Source organism: Elephas maximus, chromosome 2 (assembly GCF_024166365.1).
Source record: "Elephas maximus indicus isolate mEleMax1 chromosome 2, mEleMax1 primary haplotype, whole genome shotgun sequence".
NCBI classification, from domain to species: domain Eukaryota; kingdom Metazoa; phylum Chordata; class Mammalia; order Proboscidea; family Elephantidae; genus Elephas; species Elephas maximus.
This window is the reverse complement of record NC_064820.1, coordinates 120,754,234-120,781,211: the sequence shown is the minus strand read 5'-3', so window position 1 is coordinate 120,781,211 and position 26,978 is coordinate 120,754,234. Positions and strand designations below refer to the sequence as shown.

Genomic DNA, 26,978 nt, shown 5'->3' with positions numbered 1-26,978 from the left:
TGGAGGAATGGACATGGAGAACCCAGCATGGAAAGGGAAAGGGAGAGAGTGCTGACACATTAGAGGAGTTGTAACCCTTGTCACAAAACAATTTGTGTATAAATTTTTGAATGAAATTAGTCAGTCACAAAAGGACAAATATTGTATAAGACCACTACTGTAAGAGCTCAAGAAAAGGTTTAAACACAGAAGAAAACATTCTTTGATGGTTACGAGGGTGGGGAGGGACGGAGAGGGGTATTCACTAATTAGATAATAGACAAGAATTATTTTAGGTCAACACACAATACAGGTGAAGTCAGCATAACTGGGCTAATCCAAAAGCAAAGAAGTTTCCTGAACACAACCAAACACTTCAAGGGACACAGTAGCAGGGATGGGGGTCTGGGGACCATGGTTTCAGGGGAAATCTAGGTCAACTGGCATAACAAAGTGTATTAAGAAAATGTTCTGCATCCGACCTTGGAGAGTGGCGTTTGGGGTCTTAAAAGCTAGCAAGCGGCCATATAAGATGCATGAACTGGTCTCAACCTACGTGGTGCAAAGGAGAATGAAGAACACCAAAAACATGAGGAAAAGAAAGTGCCATATATACCATGGACTCTATCAGCTTGAGACTGGAAGAACTAGATGGTGCCTGGCTATCACCAATGACTGCCCTGATAGGTAACATGACAGAAAATTCCTGATGGTGCAAGAGAAAAGTGGGATGCAGACCTCAAATTCTAGTAAAAAGACCAGACCTAATGGTCTGAGACTGGGGGACCCCAGAGGTCATGGCCCCTAGACTCTCTGTTAGACTCAAACTAAAACCATTCCCAAAGCCAACATTTCAGACAAAGATTAGACTCGACTTTAGGACATAAATAATACTGGTGAGGAGTGTGATTCTTAGTTCAAGTAGACACATGAGACTATGTGGGCAGCTCGTGTCTGGAGGTGAGATAAGAAGGTCACGGGGGACAGGAGCGGGCTGAATGGACATGGGGAATACAGGATGGAGAGGAGGATTGTGCTATCACATTGCAGGGAGAGCAACTAAGTTCGTTTAACAGTGTGTTTAAGTTTTTGTATGAGAAACTGACTTGAATTGTAAGCTTTCATTTAAAGCACAATAAAAAAATAAAAAAGATCTTACTGTACATTATGTATTAACTTCCCTGCATCATTATTCTCTGCATTTTAATTTCACAAACAGGAAAAAAAAAAAAAAAAAACCTTCTTGTAGAGATTAGGGACAATGTTAAGATTTCCTCTGTAGAGCACAGTGCTACGCTCAAGTATATGAAAATCTTATATTGGTGATGAAATATAGATCCTTCTCCCTGACTAAAAAGAGTGCAGAATGAATCAGATATAGAACAAGTCAAATATATTGCATTTCCGAGGTGATAAATAACCTAAGAGACTGAAGTATAGAAATTTTAAGACAACTAAAACTAGATACAGGGCCTAGAGTTGGCAAACTCATCACTGACTGGTGATAACTGGCTACATCAGAATCACCTGATGCAGCTTTTGAAAAACAGATTCCTGGGGTTCCTTTCCTGATTTTCAAAGTCAGCGTTGTTCAGGGTAAGTCAAGAGTTAGCCCCCAGGTGTTTCCAGCGTGCAACATATTTAAGAACCATGGCCCTAAAGACAACCCCCGTATAAAAGTTAATCAGAAGCACCATAGCACAAACTAATAATATGCATGAGATGAGGCCCCAGTCTAGTAGCCTTTTCATCTTGTCACTGAATTGGTATACTTTACACAAAGACTACACAAATATTTGGAACAGGATGAAAAGTAGGTTACTCATTATAGTAATTGATAACCAAGTCAGTTCTAAATTGAAGCATTATTGACTCTGTTTTCAAACAATTCTGACTCCACACATCAAGGGCTGTGAGGCTGCATACTGCGTCTGTACCACAGTCTCAAGGCTGCAAACATTTGTAACATCCATGGATGTATATAGTACTGAAACAAAAATATCTCGAAGTCAAGATACCTAACTATACGGGATGCACTGTTATTTTCTATTCTACCTTTTCTACCACTAAAGGACGACAATTCACAATCTGAAAACCAGACCTAGGTCAACAACTCACTTGAATTGTGGAAACACAAGTATGTAGGTACTGATTTGGCCAAAGACACAAAATCAGAAGTAGTGATTGCCATGCCATGGCCACCAGGATCTCAATTAATTCTTCTGTGTGAACTTTTACTTACCAAATTCCCACCACAATTACCTTAACAGAAATTTTAACAGCCCTCCACAATCTAACCTCAAACTACTTCAATGTCCAGGCTATGCATTCTCTTACTACAGATTGGCTTCCATCACATACCCTAGAACAAGGCAACCAGAACCTCACATTTTATATATCCATGGCCAAGAGACTTGCCCACACTTTCTCCTACAGAGTTCAAAGTCCAAGGCAAGGGATTTGATTAACATGAATTGAACAGATCACCCATACGTATCCAATTAATTGGGTCTAAAAATCAACAACACATGAATGCCCATTCTAGCCACATGTAACCAGGAATAAAAATAGAGGGGATACTGGTTAGACAAAACAACAGACAGAAACACACACACCAATAAACTATGTTTATAGACATTTCTCTTGACTGTGGCACATAACTTAAAATAGGCTGCTTGTAGATAAGAATCACAGTCAGTAGCATTATAAAACAATTTAATTCCTGAAGCTAGTGGTTTTAGCTAAACACTTGTACCTTAGAACTTTTTAAGAGGCTGCTAGTAAACATTATGCCAAAACATGCAAAGAGTTTTTTAAGTCAGACTTTTGAAAGCCAAGATAAGCAACTCCTACATATAGTTATCACCTCTGACCAAGGCATGAGAATTCACTTAGACAATAGGTTTCATAGCCTAGTAAAAAATAGAATAAAAACTCAAACCAAACCCATTGCTGTCAAGTCAATTTGAAATTGTTCTTCCCTGCTGTCGACAGCCCTTGATCTTTGGCAGTAAAACTTAGCAAAACTTTGGCATTCCTTAATGTTAGTTTTATAATTTACTGAAAACTCCTATAAATTGAGCATCATTTTCCACATCTAGATAGTTTTCTCATTCTAGATGCTTAAACCTAAATGGTCACAAATTGAAATGCCAGTATAAATAAATTCATCTTTAGGCAGATCGTATAACTTAACTATACATGGCAAGAAACTAACATGAAAATTTAAACATTCAGAGCATAAAGTATTTCACAGCATTATAAAACTTGAACTTGTGAACACTTTTCCTAAATTTTACTAGTTCCATCTTGCAAAATTTTTGGAAAACAGGACTGCTGTAAAGATTGAGATGGCAGCCAAGCCAAGCCTGTTGCTGTCAAGTTGATTCCAACTCATAGCAACCCTATATTACAGAGTAGAACTGCCCCATAGGGTTTCCAAGGAGTGGCTGGTGGATTTGAACTGCCAACCTCTTAAGCACTGTTTAGAGAAGTTGTAGCTCTTAACCACTAGGGCTCCTGAGATGACTTAAGCCAACTCTCAAATTGTCTTTATTCCTGACATCAATGCTAGATTTATAATTTCCTTGCAGTAAAAAACAGTTGTCATAGTGAGATCTATACACATATATAGATTAATTCAAATTCATATAGAACAATATTTACATTTTAAGCTACACTTTTGAAATTAGCAGATGAAGTATAGCTTGAGTTTTACAACAAAGAAAAGCATACAAGATAAAAATAGAGTTAACAGTAAAAGTATGACTATCTGTTCTTGATACAACATATGGAAACTTTTTGTCAGAAAGCTACATCCTCTTCATCTGACTGTTCAAATCATTAAATATGGATGATTCAATACCATTTTGCTAGAAATTCATTTGGCAGGATCATGGACTAACATTTTGGAGAGCAAATCCAAGCCATTTTTATACATGTTTTTGACATGGGATGCTAGGCTTCCTGGTTTCCACTTGGGAAATATATTCTTACAGTCCTGTAAATATTCCACTTCTGGTCACACTTCATTACTGGGGGTGCCGAAAGCTCTAAAAATCCTAGAGTTAGCAATTCCCGAATCCCCATGGAAAAGTGGTTCCTTAGTTAAGACCTTGGTTGCTAATCAAAAGGTTGGCAGTTTGAATCCACCAGCTGCTCCTTGGAAACGCTATGGGACAGTTCTACTCTGTCTTATAGAGTCTCTATGAGTTGGAATCGACTCGACGGCAATGGGTTTGGTTTTTTGGCACACTTCAAATGTTAACTAGAGTTGAATAGGGATCTGACCCCAGCAATACTTCTGGAGATCTACGCCAGAGAGTTGGTACCTCATTTGTATATACTCTAATAAATATCCCAAAAGCTCTGAGAAGCCCCAAAACAGCCAGTTTAATTATTCCTTTGTCATCAATCAATAGATTTTGAGGTTTTAGGTCCCTGTGAAGAACTCCTGTTGGTGACGAAACACAATTACTTGCAGGGTTTGGTACAAAGAACCCTAAACAAGAAGAATCCATGAATTGACCCAGAGGAATAGAATCCAAGTATTTCTTGAGATCCACAGAAAGGAATTCTGTGATGAGATATAACTGGAATCCTGCATATGCACATCTTGAAGACTGACTATATTTGGGTGACTAAGTTCTTTTAATAGAGAAATTTGCCAAATTGCAGTACTAGGAACCCCTTCCTCTTCACTTTCTAGTCTGATTTTCTTCATGGCTACAACTTGACCTATAGCTTTGTGTCTATTCTTTTACACAACTCCACAGGTACCTTCCTCAATTTTCTGTTTTGGTATAGTCTTCCATATTTACTCAATATGTATTGTAGATCTGCACTAAAGTGTCTTGGATCCACTAATCGGGTAGCCTGTAGACTTTCAAGGAGCCAATCAGAGCCCAGTTACACTTGGGTTAGCTTTCCTGGGTGGCTAGAGTATACAAATGAAAGCTGTTTTAAGCTTTTAAGTTTGTTACACAGCAATAGAAAACTAATACATAAATGGGAAGATTTCTAAGGCATATTGTTAAAAGGAAAGAGCAAGTCAGAGAGCAATACAGAAACCAAAAGTACATAAATATATTGCCTGTTTATATTTCTATATGCCAAGAAGTCCCATGTAACCTCAGCCACAGCCTTCATTCCTTCCTTTTGACCACTGATCTGCTTTAGCTTGTCCTCTAAGATATGTCATATAGTCTGGAAACCTTTGAAAAATACCTACTGTAGTTAATACTCGGAAGTAGCAGAGCTGACTTCCTAACGTATAAGACAAAGGAAAAAAAAAAAAAAGAGGAGAAGATAAGAGCACGAGAACACAGAATAAGTCTACACATTAAAAACAAACAAACCAAAATACTTGTTAAAAAAGTCTCAAAAAGGCCTGGAAACCAATGGCATTTAAGTTTATTCTTGTTTCTGGATAAAACTTTGGACACCTAATTTATTTTCCCATAGAGGCCAGGCTCTAGACTGTTTAAAATAAACTATGTTATAAAACTAACACATCACACACTGATTATTAAGGGTAGTCTGGTCTGGGTATAACTGGCAGCATTTTAAGAATGACACCCTCCCCTGCCACGACATTTGTCCTTGTATAATTCCCTCCCCCTTGCGTGTGAATACAGACTGTAACTATGATGATATATCACTCCTGTGGTTATAGTGATGCACATAGAAGAAGGGGAATTACCCAGGTGGACTTAATCACATGGACCTTGAAAAGCAGAGAGTTTTCTCTAGCTGGCAGAAGAGGAAGTCAGGGATTGGAAGCATAAGGAGGATTTGAAGTGCAATAGCTGGCTTTGAAGATGGAGGGGGACACATTCCAAGGAATGTGGGCAGCCTGTAGGGGCTGAGAGCAGCCCCTGGCTGACAAACTGCAAGAATATGGGGACCTCAGCCTTACGACTACATGGAAGGGAATCTACCCAACAACCTAGATGAGCTTGGAAGCAGGATATTTTCCAGAGCCTTCAGATGAGAGCCCAGTATGGCTGACACCTTGATTTCCACCTTGTGAGACCCTAAGTAGCGAGCCTAATAGAACCCACTGGGACTTCAGATCTATACAACTATTAAGATAGTAGATGAGTATTGTTTTAGGATGTTAAGTTTGTGGTGATTTGTTAGTCAGCAATAGAAAACAAATATACTGAGTATTTTGCAGTTAGTAAACTCAAGGACATAAATATAAATTTTTGTCACCAAAAGTGCCATGTGTCACTGACTCCACAGCAGTAGTGACTAAATAAATGGTCAATAAATATTTGTTTGGTTGGATAGTTGGATAGATGAATGAATGAATATATGAATGAAGCAATGAACAGTCTTTGTTCAATCAAGTCATCCAAATATTTATGGAGTGCTTAATATGTGTCAAGAATCATTCTGAATGTTGAGTATAGTACATTGAGGTCCAAGAATTCCCTGGTGGCACAGTGGTTAAGAGCTCAGGCTGCTAAGAAAAAGTTAGCAGTCCAAATCCACCAGCTGCTCGTTGGAAACCCTAAGGGAAAGTTCTACTCTGTCCTATAGGATTGCTATGAGTCAGAATCAACTTGATGACAGCAGGTTTGGTTTTTATATTCTAGTGGGGGAAGAAAAACAACAGAAAAAATGTACAAATTATAAAAAAAAAAAAAAAGGGATGTCACATATGACTGTTAGAGAAGAAACCTCATTTGATGCGATAGAACAATGGGGTAAGGTGACTAGGTGCAAATTTGTTTAGGGTGGTTGGGGAAGAATTCTCAGAGAAGAAGATATTTGATAAAGATGAAAAAGAATGGCAAAAGAGGAAAGAAAATTTCATAGAAGTGTATAAAATTCCATGGACTAGAAGTCACATGTTGGAGGTCAGCAAGGGGCCTGATTTTCAGGCAGGACTTTGAGGGACATGGATGGCAGTTGCTTGTGATGGAAAGATACTGAGTGCTGAGAGAAGAAATGCTGTGATATGTTGCATTCTTTCAGCTTATAAATCAACAGTGAAATTCAAACATGCAAGCAAAGTCTTAAATGTTGTTAAATCAATGTGGGGACATCTGATGACTACAGAGATGTCAACGCACTAATCCATACAACCTGCAGGTGTGATGCAACATGTCGAGCTGAAAGTTGTACTTGCAGTTTAATGCATTCTGCTGCATAAACAAATCAAGTCAAACAAATCAGAGCAATTTAAATGTGCCTCATCCTTGTATTTCTACATCCCAAGTTACATATGTAATCTGTGTTCTTGGTGACCATCATTTGCCAATTTAATCACGTAACATATACAGCTTCTAAAACATTTGGAATGTTACATTAATAAAATCCGAGTTTTGACCATTTTCAAGTGCCCAGGGCACAGATATGTAATTCTCTATTTAACCCACAAATTGCTTGCAAGATACCAGGCAGAGCCCTATTCCACAAAAATTTTGTTGATTATTTATATGTAGAGAAGTATTTCCTTGAGAAAAATGAGCAGAGCAGGCTCTGGTAAACCTCATGTAAAATAAAAATCTAGAGAAAACGCAGATCAGGAATTGTGGAAGATTAACATGAACTATACGACATATAAAACGCATTAAAATTACACCACTCTTCTTTCATGAGCTAAAAATAAAGGGGATATGACACAGATTCTTTAGCAGAACTCTTAAAGGATCAATTCCAATTTAGTTAGAATTTAGTGGTTTAACCACTGCACCACCAGGGCCCCTTGATCTATTGTAGTAAATTCAATTTCATATTTTCATTGAATTACACATTTCACATTCATTAGGCAGGTAAAACATTCTGTAAAACTCTCACAGAATTTGTTCCAAAATTATTTAATAATAATAAAATCAAAACCCTATGGTCAAGAAGTGAAGTTAACAACAGCTTTTCTGAAAGCTTTCCTTCTGACCCAGAAATACAAACTGTTTCTACCTGACTGTTGCACAGAACTATTCATCTTTTCAAAACTACTCCTGAATTAGCCATTCCCAAAATAAAATTTCATTTTTTTTGTGGATTAAAGTAGATTCACATTGCTCCATGTGATACAAAATAGAACTTCATTCCCTTAAGAGAGGAATGCTTCAAGCTTTTCCTCAGACAACTATTACTAGAGGGCAAGGAAATAAAGTTCAAAGTCCCATCTCCATCCTCCAGTAAACAATCAACTTAAGAACAACATAGAAGTAGTTGACTAGAGCGTAACTTTAAGAACACTTTACCATCCCTTGGGGAGAAGCAAACATACAAAGATCACTGTTTATCTTCAAGCCCGATACGTTGGTATTTCCCACACATTCTTTCTTAAGCTGATCATTGACAAAGAGATCTTTCCAGCTGAGAGCCCCTCAGTGAGCAGCTGTTGCACACAAACTGTCTATATACGTAAAGAAGAGAGCGAGCCCATTCTGCCTGCTTAGACAGCCCACCCCACACATGGAGGTAGAATTCTTTGCTCAGGATTCCAGATTTTCAGAGCATTTGGTGTCAGAGGAATAGAATACACGTATGTGTAATAAGGTGTCAGAAAATAAGCCAGATTGTCAATTAGGGTAAGTTTTGTTTTTTTTTTAAAGGTATCATGATGATATCCTTCTTCTCATGGTCTATATGTACATAAAGAAAAATAAAAACCTGCTTGAAATTAGCATTTCAAAAAACTGTAATTAAATCTTGTGACCTTACTTAAAACCTTATTCCCTTGTAGCCTGAAGCCACACCTTCTTCCTGTCTCTTTATTCACATTAGTCTTTGTAGATCTTCCACAGGAATAGAAACAATGCTTGCTCAAAGGACTCTCTGAATACAACTCTATTATTATATTTTGTTTCCTTTCTTTGTGGTTTCCTTTCATGCTGGCATCATTTACAAGACAATATTTTCCACCCTTGCTTGAGGTTATCCAATTTTCCTGCTCCAAACTCAATGATTCTGTGAAGCTCATGCCCTAATCAACTAAAACCTGGCAGAATAGCTGTGAATGAACTTCTAAAAGACCATAATCCAAGGATATCTAACAAGAATCGGGTCACATCTACTTAGTAATCTCATGTCCGTGACACTTTAATGGGTTTTTGCAAAAGTGAAGACACACTTCTCAATCTTTCATTTCAAGAAAGATAACGTAGATATGATTTTATCATCCTCTTTTTATCCTTAAGTCCTCTGGGTAGGGCTGTGCCATGTGTTTACTTTCCATGCTGTCCTCGGGCGCTACAGTGCACATGCTGTGTGCAGTGAACACAGAGTCATCCTAGTCTAGAGGCTTTGGCTGGTGTTCTGAAACGTTTCTTATTTTGCTATTTTTGTTTTACAATGAGTACTTAGCTATTGGTGGTGGTGTTCTCGGGTGTCGTTGAATCGATTCTAATAGTGACCCCATGTGACAGAATAGAATTACCCCACAGGGGTTTCTAGGCTGTAATCTTTATGGAGGCAGATGGCCAGGTCTTTCTCTCATGGAAATGCTGGGTGGGTTCAAACTGCCAACCTTTTGGTCAGTAGCTGGGCTCTTACCTATTGTACCACCAAGGCTATTGTTGTTGTTAGGTGCCATCAGGTCGATTTTCGACTCATAGCAATCTCATGTGACACAGTAGGACTGTCCCATAGGGTTTTCTAGCCTCTAATCTTTTCTTTACAGAGCAGATCACCAGGTCTTTCCCCCATGGACCTCTGGGTGGATTTGAGCTGCTAACCTTCTGGTTATTAGTGAGTGATTAACTGTTTGTGCCACCAGGGCTCCTTCCACCAAGTCTAAACCAAAAAAAACCAAGCCCATTGCCATCGAGTCGATTCCAACTCATAGCGACCCTATAGGACAGAGTAGAACTGCCACATAGAGTTTCCAAGGAGAGCCTGGTGGATTCAAATTGATGAAATTTTGCTTAGCAGTCATAGCTCTTAACCACTGTGAAACCAAGGTTTCCACTAGGTCTAGAGGGGAGGGAAAAAAAGAGCATAAAATGAGGGGAAAAAAAATGTATGACACAGGAATGGAAAAGAGGTCATCAGAGAAAGCTTGAGAACAAGTAGATGAGAATGGAATAAAAAAACCTCCCAGAAAAATTAGGCACAGAGGTGAGAAGAGACTGCAGTGTTAAGTGTTAATAAAGGTAAGAAAGTTTGATGAGAGGCTCTTATCGATCCTCTAAATCCTGTTAACTGTGTGTTCTCTCCTTTAGATTATTTTTCATAATCTCCAAGTCTTCACATACCTAACATTCATCAACAATGGCAGAGAAGATCCCAGGGTGTCAGTCATCTAGTGCTGTTATAACAGAAATACCACAAGTGGATGGCTTTAACAAAGAGAAATTTATTTCCTCACAGTAAAGCAGGCTAAAAGTCCAAATTCAAGGCATCAGCTCCAGCGGAAGGCTTTCTCTCTCTGTCGGCTCTGGAAGAAGGTCCTTGTCCTGTATTTTCCCATGGTCAAGGAGCTTTTCAGACACAGGGACCCTGGATCCAAAGGACGTGCTCTGTTCCTGGGGCTGCTTTCTTGGTGGTATGAGGTCCCCAACTCTCTGCTTGCTTCCCTTTCCTTTTTATCTCTTAAGAGATAAAAGGTGGTACAGGCCACACCCCGGGGAAACTCCCTTTACCTTGGATCAGGGAGATGACCTGAGTGAGGGTGGGGTTACAATTCCACCCTAATCCTTTTAACATAAAATTACAGTCACAAAATGGGGGACAACCATACCATACTGGGAATCATGGCCTAACCAAGTTGATGTACACATTTTTGGGGAGGACATAATTCAATCCATGACACAGGGGAATTCTTTGCTTACTTGTATTAGGTTCCTAGAGTTGCCATAACAAAGTATCTTGTCTAGGTGGCTTATAAAATCAGAAATTTATTGTCTTACAGTACTGGAAGCCGGAAGTCTGAATTCAGGGTATCCGCAGGGCCATGCTTTCTCTGAAGCTCCAGGGGAGGGTCCTTTTTTGCCTTTCAGCACTGACGTTCTAGGTGTCCTTGTCTTACAGCTGCAACAATCTCTGCCTCTATCCTCACATGGCTGTCCTCCCTCTGTGTGTCTCTCTGTGTTTCTTCTCTTTTATAAGGACACTACTCTTATTGGATTAGGATCAGTCCTACTCCAGTATTGAGACAGATAGGGTTAATTGTGACGGTGGCTGAACGAGCCAGAACCAAAAAACCAAACCCAGTCCCGTCGAGTCGCTTCCAACTCATAGTGACCCTACAGGACAGAGTAGAACTGCCCCACAGTTTCCAAAGAGCGCCTGGTGGGTTCAAACTACCAACCCTTTGGTCAGAAGGCATAGCACTTAACTGCTGAACAAAAGAGCTTTTAAAAGATTATCATCTAGAGGTTGAGTAAACAGGAACCACACCCTATCATGAGACGAGACAGATAGGGTTAACTGTGCTGGTGGAACAAAAGAGCTTTTAAAAAGATTACCATCTAGAAGTTGGGTAAACAGGAACCCACCCTGTGAACAGGAGATAGGATTGGGGCAGCCCATGAATTACTGTCTCCTTCTTAGTGTCTTTCTAGTCCCCTCCTCCTTTGCAGGCTCTGTATGCATAGAGGAGCAGAGTGTGATTGCTGTTTGACCTTCCTTAGCCCTCCCAAGATGGCGATGTAGTACCGAAGATCAAGTGCGCTTGCGCTATATCCCATAAGTGATGCCAAGGGCTGCCCAGAGGACACCATCTTGAGTATCAGCGTGTTCCATCTTAAGATTCCAGATGCACGGTGCAACCTAGTTAGCATACACCACCATTCTGAGAAGTACCCCCCTTGAAAGAAGCCCACTAAATATTCATTACTCTATTGTCTCCACGGAACACATACAAGCCCTAGCCTTGCTTCCCTTTTCGAGTCACTCTTTTGGAGAGGCTTAGATCCACCCTGACTCCTTTTGCTTGACTCAAGCAAAATAAAGCTTGCTGAAGATAATGTTTGTCTTTCACGTGTATTCTTACTTTGGAAAAGACAAAGACCCTTTGTGTCAGATTGGCATTTGGTAACAGTATGACTCCATGCCAACTGATAACAGATTCAAAGATACTATTTCCAAACAAGGTCACATTCACAGGTACCGGAGGTTAGGACTTCAAAATATCTTTTTGGGACAGATAATTAAATCTATAACAGTTGGTTAATGCATTTAATTCATAGAGTCACAAGCTACTCCCTTTGGATGCATTCTATCTCTTAATTGGGCATTTTAGTATCATCTTAACTGTCCCCACTGCTTCTGGACTTCACACTCCCATCAGAGTGACAGTCTCACAGCAAAACCCCACATGACTTCCTCACCTGCAGAATCACTTGAAGCTCTTTAGCATGTCCTGTAAGCTCCTCAGGACAGGCGCCCTGCCTCTCTCTCAAGGCCCAGTACTTGACATTTTTATTTTACTTCCTAGCAACATGCAAGGACCAACAGTTCTCCTAACACATTATGCTATTTCAATCTGTTGCACCTTTACTCTGTTGTTGTTGTTGTTGTTAGGTGCCATCCAGTCAGTTCCGGCTCGTAGCCTATGTACAACAGAACAAAACACTGTCTGGTCCTGTGCCATCTTCACAACCATTTTTATGTTTGAGCCCATTGTTGCAGCTACTGTGTCAGTCAGTCATAGTGAGGGTCCTCCTTTTTTTTGTTGACCCTGTATTTTACCAAGCATGATGTCCTTCTCCAGGGACTGGTCCCTCCTGATAACATGTCCAAAGTACATGAGATGAAGTCTTGCCATCCTTACTTCTAAGGAGCATTCTCGCTGTACTTGTTCCAATACAGATTTGTTAGTTCTTCTGGCAGTCCATGGTATATTCAATATTCTTCGTTAATACCATAATTCAAAGGCATCAATTCTTCAGTCTTCCTTACTCATTTTCCAGCTTTTGCATGCATATGAAATGATTGAAAATACCGTATCTTGGGTCGGATGCACTTTAGTCCTCAAAGTGGCATCTTTCATTTTCAACACTTTAAAGGGATCTTTTGCAGCAGATTTACCCAATGCAATGTGTCATTTGATTTCTTGATTGCTGCTTCTATGGGTGTTGATTGTGGGTCTAAGTAAAATGAAATCCTTAACAACATTAATCTTTCCTTCATTTATCTGCTTCTTTTTTTTTTTTTTCATTTATCATGATGTTGCTCATTGGTCCAGGTGTGAACATTTTCGCTTTCTTTATGTTGAGGTGTAATCCATACTGAAGGCTGTGGTCTTTGATCTTCATCAGTAAGTGCTTCAAGTCCTCTTCACTTTCAGCAAGCAAGGCTGTGTCATCTGCATATCACAGGTTGTTAATGAGTCTTCCTCCAATCCTGATGCCCCATTCTTCTTCATATAGTCCAGCTTCTGGGATTATTTGTTCAGCACACAGATTGAATAAGTACGGTGAAAGATGCACACCTGATACACACCTTTCCTGATTTTAAGCCATGCAGTATCCCCTTGTTCTGTTCAAACAACTGCCTCTTGATCTATGCACAAGTTCTGCATGAACACAATTAAGTATCCTGGAATTTTCATTCTTTGTAATGTTATCCATAGTTTGTTATGATCCACACAGTTAAATGCCTTTGCATAGTCAATAAACCACAGGTAAACACCTTCTTGGTACTCTCTGCTTTCAGCCAAGATCCATCTGACATCAGCAACGATATCTCTCATTCCACATCCTCTTCTGAAACTGGCTTGAATTTTTGGCAGGTCCCTGTCAATGGACTGCTGCAACTGCTTTGCATGATCTTTCGCAAAATCTTACTTGTGAATGACATTGTTCGATAAGTTCCACATTCCTCTGGATCACCTTTCTTTGGAATGGGTACAAATACATTTAATGAGAAATACGTTTTCTTTATTTTTAGGAATTGTGTTTAGATGATCAATTTCTCAATATTGAGCTATCATTTTCAGAATGTAATTTTTTTTGCTTCAAATTTTTTTCTGGTAAAACATATATACTCTGAGTCATCAGTCTATTTTATTTTCTGGAAACTGATCTTTCAATTCTTGTTAAGAATATATGACCATTTTTATTTTTTTACTGGTAATATCAGTATAGTGTTTCAGTGTGGAGCTTTGCATTAAAATCCACCCTTGAGAGATCAGTATTCAAATTGGAATAACAAGGGACAAACTTCTCAAAAAAAAAAAAAAAAAATGCAAATACCAATAGATATTGACAGATTCAAAACAAAAACGACAACATATTTCTGTTTCAGCCTCTCATTACCTAATTGAACTCTAAGAACTTTTTCATTGACAATAAGTAGACCAAAGCGGAAACAATGTTGCTAGGTGCTGTTGAGTTGATTTTCAATTCATAGTGACCCCTTGTGACAGAGTAGAACGGCCCATTGGGTTTTCTAGGTTGTAATTCTTACCAGGAGCAGATTGCTAGGTCTTTTCTCCCATGTAGCTTTTAGTTAGCAGCCTGGTGCTTAACTGTTGCACCACCAGGGCTTCAAGCAAGAACAGTCACGGTAACAAAGAGCAAGTACCATTCTCATTGCCACTGAGTTGATTTTGACTCATTAGACCCTATAGGACAGAGTAGAACTGCCCCATTGGGTTTCCTAGGCTATAATCTTTTACATGAATTATAGCCTTGGAAACCCTATGGGAGCAATTCTACTTTGTCCTGCAGGGTTGTTATGAATCAGAATTGACTCAACAACAGCAACAGGTTTAATCTTTATGAAAACAGACTTCTACATCTTTCTCCTGTGGAGCCACTGGGTGGGTACAATCTGCCGACCTTTCAATGAGCAGCCAAGTACTTAATCACTTAGTTGTTGTTGCTGCTGCTGTTGTGTGCCGTCAAGTCAATTTCGACTCATAGCGACCTTATAGGACAGGGTAGAACTGCCCTACAGGATTTCTAAGGAGCGGCTGGTGGATTTGAACAGCTGATTTTGGCTAGCAGCCTAAGCTCTTAACCACTTCTCCACCGGGGCTCCTTCAAGCATAGTATTGGTTGCTAAATACTGATAGTAATTTATTTTAGTGATGCCTCACTTGTTCTGATTCCATTGACTGCTAGGACCATTTCAAACACTTCAGTAAGGACTACAAACATTTTATAAAACTTTGTAAATAAAAATAGAAACTTTGAGAATTATTTTACTTTATTTTTGAATAATTTCCTGTACCAGTTATTAAGCTTTTGTCTCTCAATTTTAAACCCACCCTTCTATAGTCCATTGCAATGCTGGGATTTGAATTACACACTATTTTTTTCTTTGGCTGCTGGCTCCCTATTTGGCTCTACCACTGTAGGACACTAAAGAGAAGCTGGAGGAAGATGAAGAGAATTATTCCTTCCTTTTTGCTTTTTGAGCTTTTTTTTTTTTTGCTTGTCATTCCTAATTATGTCACCCTAGAAAGACTTTTTACCCACTCCAATGGCAGGAGATTCCAGTAGCAGCAGCTGATACCAGTTTTTTCAATGTTCATAGCCCACGGCTGGAGTACGATCTTCAGTGGCCTGGGTCCTAGCTTCATGGGGAATTCCTCAGAGCTCAGACACAAGTGCAAACCAAACAGAGAGCCCTCATCAAAGGTTCACAGTGCATATCTTTAAAGCATCGAAGTTTTAATAATTTCAACCACTTCACTTTGTTTCCCCACCTCTAGGAGTAGAAGCTGCTTCCTGAAGTTGTTACCTCCACAATCCCTTAGTTTAGTTTTCCTTTTTTGCCTTTTCAGTTCTTTAATATCTAGTCATCAATTCTTTATATTGAATTCTCTCTGTTAAAATAATGCATGTGATATCTGTCTCCTGACTGGACCTGGACTGATAAATGGGGATAACCTTCCTTAACAAAATAAAATTGATTCTCTAATACGCTAACTCTATTGCTTTTTTAAGGGGGCAAGTTACAGGGTTTTGTTTTGTTTTATCCCCTGCCAAGGGGAGCCTTTACTGTTTCATCTTTTTCTTGTATTCTTATAGTCATGTCCATTTCCTGTTTTTTCCTTTGATACTCAGACACCATATCGATTTCCATACTTTTAAGGGATAGACGCTTCTGTTTGTAACTCTTCACCACAGTTACGGATTGAATTGTACCCCTCAAAAATATGTGTTGTAAATTCTAACCTCTATGCCTATGGTTACAATCCCATTTGGGAATGGGTTATCTTTATTATGTTAATGAGGTAGATTAGTATTAGGTGTATCCAGTCAATCTCTTTTGATACGTAAAAGAGATTAAACACAAGAGCAGAATAGAAATGGGGTCAGATAGACGCCAAGAAACATGGAGATCTCCATGGACTCAGGAAGCAGAAGTTGAAGAGACAAGGACCTTCTCCAGAGCTGACAGAGAAAGCCTTCCCCTAGAGTCAGTGCTCTGAATTTGAACTTCTAGCCATCCTAAACTCTGAGAAAATAAATTTCTGTCTTTTAAAGCCATCTATTTGGGGTATTTGTTATAGCAGCACTAGATAACTAAGATAACCACCATCATCACAACCTTTAACACAATTTTACCCAGAAAGCTACAATTCCCTTGTATTTTAGTAAAAAAATTTTTTTACTAAATGCAATACTAAATTCCACTGTATAAGCTTCCCCAGGCTCAGAAGTCATGGCTTAAAAATAAGGCAGACCAAAGAGAACTGTAGTCAGGAAGAGACGGAAGGCTGAATCAGTGGTGGGAAAAGGAAGGGAGGATGATTTTTTGGAAACAGAAGAACCGCAGGATATAAATGGTGACAAGGAATGTACTGGAGGTGGTGGCAGCAGTAACAGATGTCAGAGGAGATGAACTATTCCCGATTTATCTCTATAAGAAAATGGAATGGGGGCTTTAAGGTTTGGCATTGTGCTTTATGATGGGTAGGGACTAGGTGACCTTCCAGAATGTCCAGATTAACCTGGACCATTTAACTTGAGACTTTCTGGAATTCATTTTAGGAAGACAGAATACTCAAAAAGGTTTATTTAAGAGTCTGCCTTCAAGGCTAGCTGAATGCATTCAAATCCAAAGGGAGAAATATCTTTAGAATTCACTTTAAAAGCTTTCAAAAATGCTATTTAAAGCTGAAAAGCAGAAGGAGCATGGTTACAGTCAGGAAAATACTGTAAAATATGTGGGGCAAGAATTGGGATGGAATGGGGAGGGAGGAAGATATGTTACCTAAGAGGTATAATTATCCCTGTAACATATTTCCCAAGAAGTTTTCAGTCTTTAGGTTTTCTGCTTCCCTGCTTTCAGAAACCAGCTTAGATATAGTCTTATAACTGTGTGATTCTAAGGAAATGTGAGATGTATCATTGATTACTTTGAGTTCCTAACTGCCCTATTTTTATAGCTACCTGTAGCTGTGTGGTTGACAATAAGCTATTTCATAAATGTCAGCCATTTCTCACAAGTTTTAAAATGCTTTGCTTTGTACCTATGAAACACTTAGGGAAATGACTTTAATTTTTTGTCTTAAGTTAACTCGGTTGCAGTAATCAGAGAAAATCTTGTTTTTATGAAGTTTCTTTCAAACAGTGCTTGCCCTGAATGTGTAGCCTCATTCCTAAACTTCAGCTTTCTGAGTAGGTATAACAGTACATTTTTTAAAAATTTAGAATTAGCAGATTATTTAATTCTCTGCAGACCTGGAATAGAATCCTAGAAACTTCAGTCCTTATGTGCCGTGTGGGGCATCTCTAGCTAAAGCATCTGGACTTAGGGCCTTTTATTCTTTAATTGGTATAACTCCAACAGGTGGACAATTCTGATGCTGAAAATATCTGTTTCGTGTTCACTGAATGAGAATAGGCTTCCCCTAGTCAGCTCTCTGAGGTATCACTAAATTGAATCTTGAACCATGCCTGCTGTGAAGAACCAAAAAAAAAAAAACTGATCTAAATGAATGGAATGGAGGCAACCAGAAAGAACATACTTACCGAAGAAGGTGAGTTTTGAATGACAGGAAAAGAATGAAATGGTAGTAAGGAAGCAGAAAATAATTTTATGATGAGAAGTTACATAGTTTGTTTCATGAGTAGAAAATGACAGTAAAGATGTATAGTTAATGTGGCATCACTTTGAAAGACAAAATATAGAAATCATGGTTATTTCTGTTTTGATAAATTTTCATTTGCTCCTTCAGTAAATATTTATTGAATAACTACTATTGTTAGGTACTGTTTGAGGCACTGAGAATATAGCAGCAAACAACACCAAGTCCCTACTCTTATGGAGACAGACAATAAACAACAAACATACAGATAAAATGATGTAAAATTTCAAGTAGTAATAAGTGCTAAAAGATAATACCACTACCTTTCAGTTTGCTGTACTATGGTGGCTTGCATGTGGGTATGATTTTGGAAGCTATGCCACTGATATTTCAAATACCAACAGGGTTACCCATGGTTGACAAGTTTCAGCAGAGCTTCCAGAATAAATCAGACCAAGAAGAAGGTCTGGTGATTTACTTCCCACAATTAGCCAATGAAAACCCCATGTATCACAACACAATATTGCCCTATATAGTGCTGGAAGATGAGCTCCCTAGGTTGGAAGACTCTGCAAATTACAGCAGCCACAACAATGGATTCAAGCATACAAATGATAGTGAAGATGGTACAGGACCAGGCAATGTTTCACTCTGTTGTACATGGGGTCACCATGAATTGGAGCCAACTCAAGGACAACTAACAACAACAACAACAACAAAAAGATAGTAAAACATGGTAATAGAATTCAGAAGAATTTGAAGAGGTAGTGGTGGGCACTATTTTAGGTAGAGTGGCCAGGGATGGCCACTTTAGAGAGGAGACACTTAAGCAGGGATCTGAGTTAGATCAGGGATTGAGCAACAGAAAGCTGTGAGGAAAAAAAAGCTCCAGACCAAGAGACAACAAGGACTCTGACATGCGAATTAACAGATCTTTATGAGGATCAGAAAAAAAGGCCAGTGTAGCTTGAGCACAGTGAAGGAGAGCAAAAACGATATGCAAAGAGAATGGGATGGTATGGGGGAGCCAGAATATGTTGGGCATCCTAGAATATATAAAAGAATTTTTCTTTTATTCTATTTTTAATGGGATTCCATTGGAGGATGTAAGCATAAACATGATATAATTGATTTAAGATTTACAAAATCACTCTGGGTAATGTGAGGACTTTAGGTAGCAGGAGTAGGCTGACAAATTAGAAGAAGCTGTAGTAGTCTGGGTAGGAGACGATGGCTTAAACTAGGTCTGTGGTTTAGTGAAGATGAAAAAAATGGTCAAATCCAGCTTATAATTTAGAGGTAGATTGACAGGACTTGATGGTATCCTTGAGATGTGAAGAAAACAAATTGAGGGTGAACTCTAGGTTTTTAGCAAATAATGGCTTAATGGTGGTCCCATTTATAAAGATGAAGAAGATTGAGGAAGCAATGTCAGAGTTCTATTCTGGTATCAGTGAACGAAAGAATTAGGGAACATAAATCTACTGTAAACCAGAGAGCTTGGATTATACAGATGTGAATGTGGGAATGTGAGGAATGACTAAAGTTGCTCAAAGAAAAAGATACTCAGTAAAGGTAGTTCTTACATGATAAAATTAGTAGGGCATCCACCAAAATGAAATTATATTCAAAATGAAATCATGTTTTCATGGCAAACCCCAGACTGCCATTCAAAACAAATACAAAAGTCCAGAATACAACAAAAATTTCAGGAATGGAGAGGAACATGAAAAGATAATAGCAGAAAAAAAAGTACCAGAACAGATAGTGAAGATATCTTCTGTTGTGGTTGCCTAGCTCACAAGAAACAATTCCCCTCTTCCCTTACCCCAATTCTAGTCTAGCCCTGTCAGCCACATTTATACTGCCCAGCCTGCACCCTGTACATAATAACCGAACTAGGAGAGGACACCTGGCCCAAGAGGAGCCAAATGTAGCTTCTCTCTTGAAATTTGGAATTGAAATTGAGTGATATTTTTATCTGTTCAGAGTCAGGTTTGAATTTTTACTGTAACATGCTATTATGGGTTGAATTATATCCCTCTAAAAAAGATATGCTAAGTCCTAACCCCCGGATGTGACTTATTTGGAAGTAAGATCTATGCGGATGTAATTGGTTAAGTCAACATGAGGCCATATTGGAGTAGCCAAAAAACCAAGCCAAACCCACTGCCGTCGAGACAGAGTAGAACTGCCCCATAGAGTTTCCAAGGAATGCCCGGCAGATTCAAACTGCCGACCTCTTCTTGGTTAGCAGCTGTAGCACTTAACCACTACACCACCAGGGTTTCCTATTGGAGTAGAATGGGCCCTAAGCCACGTGACTGGTATCCTTATACATGGAGGAGTAGAGACACAGAGGGAAGAAGGCCATATGAAGCAGTGGCAGAGATTGGAGCTATGGGGCCACAAGCCAAGGAACACCTCAGACTACCAGAAGCTGGACAAGGAAAAGAAGAATCTTCCCTCAGACCCTTCAGAGAAAGCATAGACCTGCTGATACCCCGATTTTGGACTCCTAGTCTCCAGAATCGACGGCACTGGGTTACTGGGTTAGTCTCCAGAATGGTGAGACAATAAATTTCTGTTGTTTTAGGCCACCCAGTTTGTGGTAATTTGTTACAGGAGCCCTAGGAAATTGATACACATGTCAATGCAGGAAGGCTGGGGCGGCAAAATATCACCTTGTGGACCAGAGAAGTAGATAAAGTTGGTTGGAAGAGAGAAGAGGGAAGCAGGTGATCACAGACAAGAAAGGAGTCCTGACTGTTGTGTGATTGCCTTTAGGTTTCTTCACACATCTCTGTATCCTTACAATAAACACCTCCTGACTTCATGCATTTTGTTACTTGTACAGAAATGAACCCAATGTATACAAAAGGCAAAAAAGAAGCACTCAGAACAACTATTTTGAAGATTATCGCATTTTGAACTAAAGTTTTATTGTCAGTAGATGAGCATAGGAGAGGAGGGTAACAGACTGAGGGACGCATGTACTCCTCCCCTTATTATAAATACCCACCCACTGTCTCTTAAAGCCATTGGCTACTAACCAAGAGGTCGGTGGTTAGAACCCACCAGTCCTAAAGATTTACAAAGCTGGGAACCCTATGGGGCAGTTCTATTCTGTCCTATAGCGTCACTATGATTCAGAATTGACTCGATAGTGGTGAGTTTTGGGACCCACTGTCTCAGCATGGAATCAGAGCATAGTAAGCTTCTATCTGAGAAAGAAAAAAAAAATCTAACTGTATGAAAATTTCAAAATGTAATGGTGTGTGATAAAACTGGACACATAAAAGTACATTAATTCAGTTGGCTAAGTTGCAAACATACATACACAGTATGCTGATTTGAGGATTTACTACCTGTTATAACAATTTTGGAAGCCCTGGTGGTGTAGTGGTTAAGAGCTACGGCTGCTAACCAAAAGGTAAGCAGTTTGAATCCACCAGGCACTCCTTGGAAACCCTATGGGGCAGTTCTACTCTGTCCTTTAGGGTCGCTATGAGTTGGAATCAACTTGACAGGTTTGGTTTTGGTTTTTATAACAATTTTGGACAACTCATCAGGAAAGACTAATCACTAGAAATGGACATCATGTTTGGTAAAGTAGAGGGTCAACGAAAATAAAGGAAACCCTCCATGAGATGGATTGACACAATAGCCACAACAATGGGCCCCAACAAACCAATGATCATGAAGACGGTACAGGGCTAGGTGATGTTTCATTCTGTTATACATAAGGTCACCATGAGTCGGAGCCAACTTGATGGCAACTAACAACAACAGTATTCATACTGAAAAGTATAGCTGATTTTTCACAAATTGAATCTGTCTGTGCAACTGGCATCCAGATCAAGGAACAGAACATCATAGCACAATCATTTTTTATTTTAGTACTTAGCTGGGGAGTAGGTATGTATGCATAAAAACTTTGCCATCAAGTCGATTCCAACTAATAGCAATCCTACAGGACAGAGTAGAACTGCCCCACAGAGTTTCCAAGGAGCATCTGGTAGATTCGAACTGCTGACCTTTTGGTTAGTAGCCATAGCTCTTAACCGCTACGCCATCAGGGTTTCCTATATATATACATGTACCCAAAAACCCCTTGCCATCCAGTCAATTCTTACTCATAGTGACCCTATGGGACAGAGTAGAACTGCCCCATGGGGTTTCCAAAGAGAAGCTGGTGGATTTGAACTGTCGACTTTTTGGTTAGCAGTCGAACATTTAACCACTATGACACCATAGCTCTGTATACATTTACAATATCTAACAAAACTTTGAATGAATATACTGAGTCTGAAGATGCTTATTTCTTTCCTCTCTTTTGAACTTACTGCGTTTTCCATACCTTGTCTAATTTAATCTTTTCCACAACCCTGTTAGGTTGAATGTTATGCCTATTTTACACGAGGAAACTGAGGCTCAGAAGTGTTAAGTGATGTGCCCAAGCTCATATAGCCAGAAACTGAACCCAACTCTGTTTGACTCCAAAAGTCCACTTAATTCCTACACCAACTGCCTGTCTTTTTTGGGTAAAGGGATGGTGGGCCATTGTCCACAAATTTACTTAAATAGCTAATCTATCGTGAACAGTAATGAAAAATGAGGATTTAAAATGGGTATTTAAGAAAGGTACGAAATTGCCATTATTGAACTTGGAGCGATGAAATGAAGACAGTGATTGCAGAAGAGGATTCTAGACTTACATACTGAAGGACAGGGATTGGAAGCAACTAGAAGTAAAAAAAACAAACCAAAATGGCTGGAAACAGTCATAGCATGATGCGGAGCAGGATTAGGTTCAGTCGAAGGAAGAATCAACCAAAGCTGAGAAGGTGGATGTGAACAGAGAAGTAGTTTGAAGAACTAAAAACCTTTTCCAAGTCTGCAAGACTAGGATGCCAGGGATGGTAAATACACTGTGTGTGATAAAAAAGCTGGAATGGACTGGTTATTTTGGGTACAATGAGAAGATAAATTTGATATTCAATAGTCCCACAATCAGCTGTATTATGCATTTAGGGTAAAATTTCATGTCATCCTTTCCAGCTTTTATTCATCCCCATTTCAATTCTTTTTCTCCCTCACCGTAGCAAAAAGACCAGAAAAACTTACAGGAGGGAATAATTTATGCACTATAAAGCTGATGGAATTTGGTGTTGATAACTCAATAAAGGATTTTGTTAGACCACAGATCTGCCGTTTCTAACAGCACTATGCAAAGATTGTGAAGACTGTTTTTTCTTTTTCGTCATTGGTAGATAACCTAATTAGTTATCAGGGCTTTTCCTCCCTACCTCCCTCCCTTCTTTCCTTCCCTTTTTGCTCCCTGCCCCCTCTATCTCTTCTTCCCTTCCTTCATTCCTTCTTTCTCGTCTTTGCTGTGGGTAAAGCTGATAGGAACATGGGCTCCTGTCACTGTGGCTGATTTGTCAAGATATTGAATAAAGATTTTATTTAGATAATTGACTCTGAATAATAGAATACATCTTAATATTAGACGTATTTTATAAATGTGTCTCTTTACCTGATCCTAATAAACAACTCCCCTTGGGCCCTATCCTGTTAGTTCAGGGAACAATTTGTTCTGGCTTTAGAGTCAATAAATGAATCACCAATGTGTCCTAGCACATATTAAGAAAAAAAATTAGACACCATTAAATATACTGGACGGTTTTAAACAGTGGACTCTGTATTATCTAGGCAAATAATTCCTGATTAATTCAATCCAAACAAACTTCCCAAAATTATCTATAGTTTTAAATGTGAGTTTCCTTCTACCATGAACTTATAAAATGCATATTTCAGTTTAAATTAACTTAGATTTTTTTCCTTTAAAATATAAAGTGGCCACATTCAATTTTTTCTTTCTAATTCACTCATTTCTGGTCTTGGAAGAAAAATCAATAATCTCTGTACTCCAAGGTCTGTATTTAATCACACTCAACCCTCCTGCACTTCCCTACCAATTTAAAAAAGTAACAAAAATAGCAAAAAAAAAAAAAAAAAGAAAGAGGAAAGACAAAAGGAACAAATAAGGCACTAGTCTGACTCGGTTTCCTAATAGTAGAATGGAAATCATTTTAGTAGAATCCTGGCATTACATAGGAGGACGGCATCTTTCAGAGTCTGAGTAATCAGTAGAAAACGTGAGTGTATTCAACATACGTTCCACTAAAGATTTCATACTCTTTAACTATAAATTTTATGGCTTATCACAGACACACACTGTTCAAATGATTATTCTGTGAAAGGAAGCGATCACTAAGGGGTTACACCATTGCTATTACTTCGTACTTACAGCAACTGCCTCCAGGATTTGTTTAACAGCATCTGCAGCATCTCGCTCGCTGTAATACCCCTTTTCCACAATCCTGGAAGGAACATGAAACACTTCTCAGACATGTGTATTCAGTTGAATGGGTATTTTTTTTTAAGTTAATGAAACAATGGGCATTTAAGCAATTGCAAGAGTAGATACGAGTCGTAACAACTCAATAGCAACCAGTTTGATTTTTGGTTTATCAAAATACCAAGGAAAAGATTTCCATAGACTAACTACTCTAAAATCTTTGGGTTTATTTAGCCTTAGTTTGGACTGTCCAATCTGTTTGAAAACAAACAAAAACAGTGTATTACACATAATTTTAAACATATATACAAAGTAGACAATATATAGCAAACCAAAACTAAAAAAAAATTAAAAAACCTGTTGCCATTGAGTTGATTCTGACTCACGGGGACCCCATGTATCACAAAGTAGTACTGCTCCTTTCTCCCTCAGTGCCTTGGGGTAGGTTCAAACTGCCAACGTTTAGTAGTTAAGTGCAAAAGGTTTGCACCACTCAGAGACCTTACATAAGCCCCAAACCAAACTCATTGCTGCTGAGTCCATTTGGACTCACAGCAACCCTATGTAGCAAATATAATTTATCACTTCAACAATAATTAATTAATGGTCAATCCTGTTTTATCTATATATCTAATTACTTCCCCTTAACAATTACTCTTTATTATTTTGAAGCAAATACTAGACATCATTTAACATATGAGTAAAGTTATATGATGTCTAGCATTTGCTTCAAAATAATAAAAGGGAGTGGGAGCAATTAGGTATATAGATTAAAAAAATTTTAGAAATACTAAGAAATAAAGACTCATAAATCATAATCACAATGCTATTACCATATCTATAAATTATAATTTCCAATTGTTTTGGACATGGTAAAATAGTTTCCTCTGTTTGGATCTGTATTCAAATAAAGTCCATACAATTTGATTGGTTGATATGGCTTTTATTGTGTTCTCTTTTAATCTGTTGGTTCTTTCTCTTTCCCTCTTCCTTTCCCTCCCTCCTGACCCTCTCCTTCGGTCTCGCTCTCAGTCTTTCTCTCTACTTTGCAATTATTTTGTTGAAAACTGGGTCACTTAATCATGAGTGTCTCCCACACCATGGAAATCTGATTCCATCCTCTTGGTGTCTTTGAATATGTTTCTCTGACCTCCTATTAATGAGCAGTTAGTGCTAGGATCTTGAGGAGATTCAGGCTGATTTTTTAACAAGTATACTGTACAGGCTATATTGTGTGTGTTCACGAGGAGTCATATGTCTAGTTGTTTCCCTTTTTGGTTAACGGCAGTTGATCATCAATACCTAGATTCATTAAAACATTAGAGGTTTCAAATTGGTAATTTCTAAATCTATCATTCCTTCTTCTTTATTAGCTGGAAAATTTCTAATGATACAGTTCCTATAGGAAAGGGAGGATAAACGCTTGATTCTTTTACTTGCCAGCTTTCAAAATAATGATTTGGTTCAACAACATCTTCCAACAGTGACCAATTAGTGTTTTTGTTTGCTTGTTTTTTGTAGGTTTTGAGCTTATGGATTTAAACACAATTGATATGTTTCAATCTTCTCCAGCTCTTTTTCTTATTGATGTGCAAAATGTCCCATTTTGGGCCAGTGGTAGCCTATTCAAGTTGGCTTTTGAAGTATTTGATAGCTCCCTTTTTATTTTGTATAAGATATTCCAGGCTAGTCGTACACGTTTGTTGGCCTCAGACCTGGAATCAGCCGTTTCTCTAAGGGGTGTTTTTCCCAATTAGTGGGAAATAATACAGGGTGCCCAGGGTGCCGATTGCTTCTGAGTCGGTCACTGTTTTAGGCCTTTTTAGGGGAAATAGCAAGGGAACGCATTATGTGTTTATTTTTTAAATACACTACATCATGAGTTCATACTGACTTGCAATACAAAATCAGGATCATGGTTTTTTCTCCCATATATATGTATCTCATTCTATCTGCCATCTCTGTTTCCTTTCTCTCCTACAAAATATCCTAGTTTTCAATGATAGTGTTATCATGTATATTCTTGTTTTCTTTATCACATAATTCCCGTTTTTCCTATTGCTGTTCAGATGATTCTGACTGATAGTGACCCTACAGAACAGAGCAGAACTACCCCCTAGGGTTTCCTACACTGTAATCTTTATGGAAGCAGATTGCCACCTTTCTCCTGCAGAGCAGCTGGTGGGTTCAAACTGATGTCCTTTCAGCCAGCAGGCAAGCACTTTAACCACTGAGCCACCTGGGCTCCCTTTATCTCAGAAGAACAATACCAACACCATCACCACTAATCTGATTGCTGAAAAGATTGCTTTTTTTTCAAAAAAAAATTTTTTTTTTTGTCCTTCCTTAAGGTATATTCCACTATGAATTTGCTGTCAAATTATTGTGATTACAAGTGACTTGGAAGAGCTCCTCTTCATTTTGTTATACCACCAACTAGACATGCATTCAGGTTTATCTATTTTTTTTTTTTTTTTAGTTTTGATTTACAGAGATGACTTCTTAAGTTTGCTTTAAAATTGAAATACTTACATAGTTTCCAAGTAAAATGTATAAAGTATATTCAAATAAACCTAGCTTCTATCTTATTCCTTCCACTCTTCTATAGATAAACTTAAAAAAACAAAAAAAACAAAAACTTATGGTTTAACCCTTAGTAAAAAATATATATATATATATAAGCAGGGC

General features: G+C 38.6%; 1 protein-coding gene and 1 pseudogene across 2 annotated transcripts in view; both read right to left on the bottom strand.

Annotated features, from left to right (window-relative positions):
• Window positions 1-26,978, bottom strand: part of CAMK4 (calcium/calmodulin dependent protein kinase IV) — a 297,805-nt gene that overhangs the window by 80,394 nt on the left and 190,433 nt on the right. For both annotated transcript variants that reach the window (XM_049872082.1, XM_049872072.1), the window contains one exon: window positions 24,240-24,312. In XM_049872082.1, the coding sequence (XP_049728039.1) occupies window positions 24,240-24,312 (73 nt within the window). The remainder of the gene's footprint in view (window positions 1-24,239; window positions 24,313-26,978) is intronic.
• On the bottom strand, window positions 4,015-4,793 carry LOC126069111 (cyclin-dependent kinase 1-like; annotated as a pseudogene).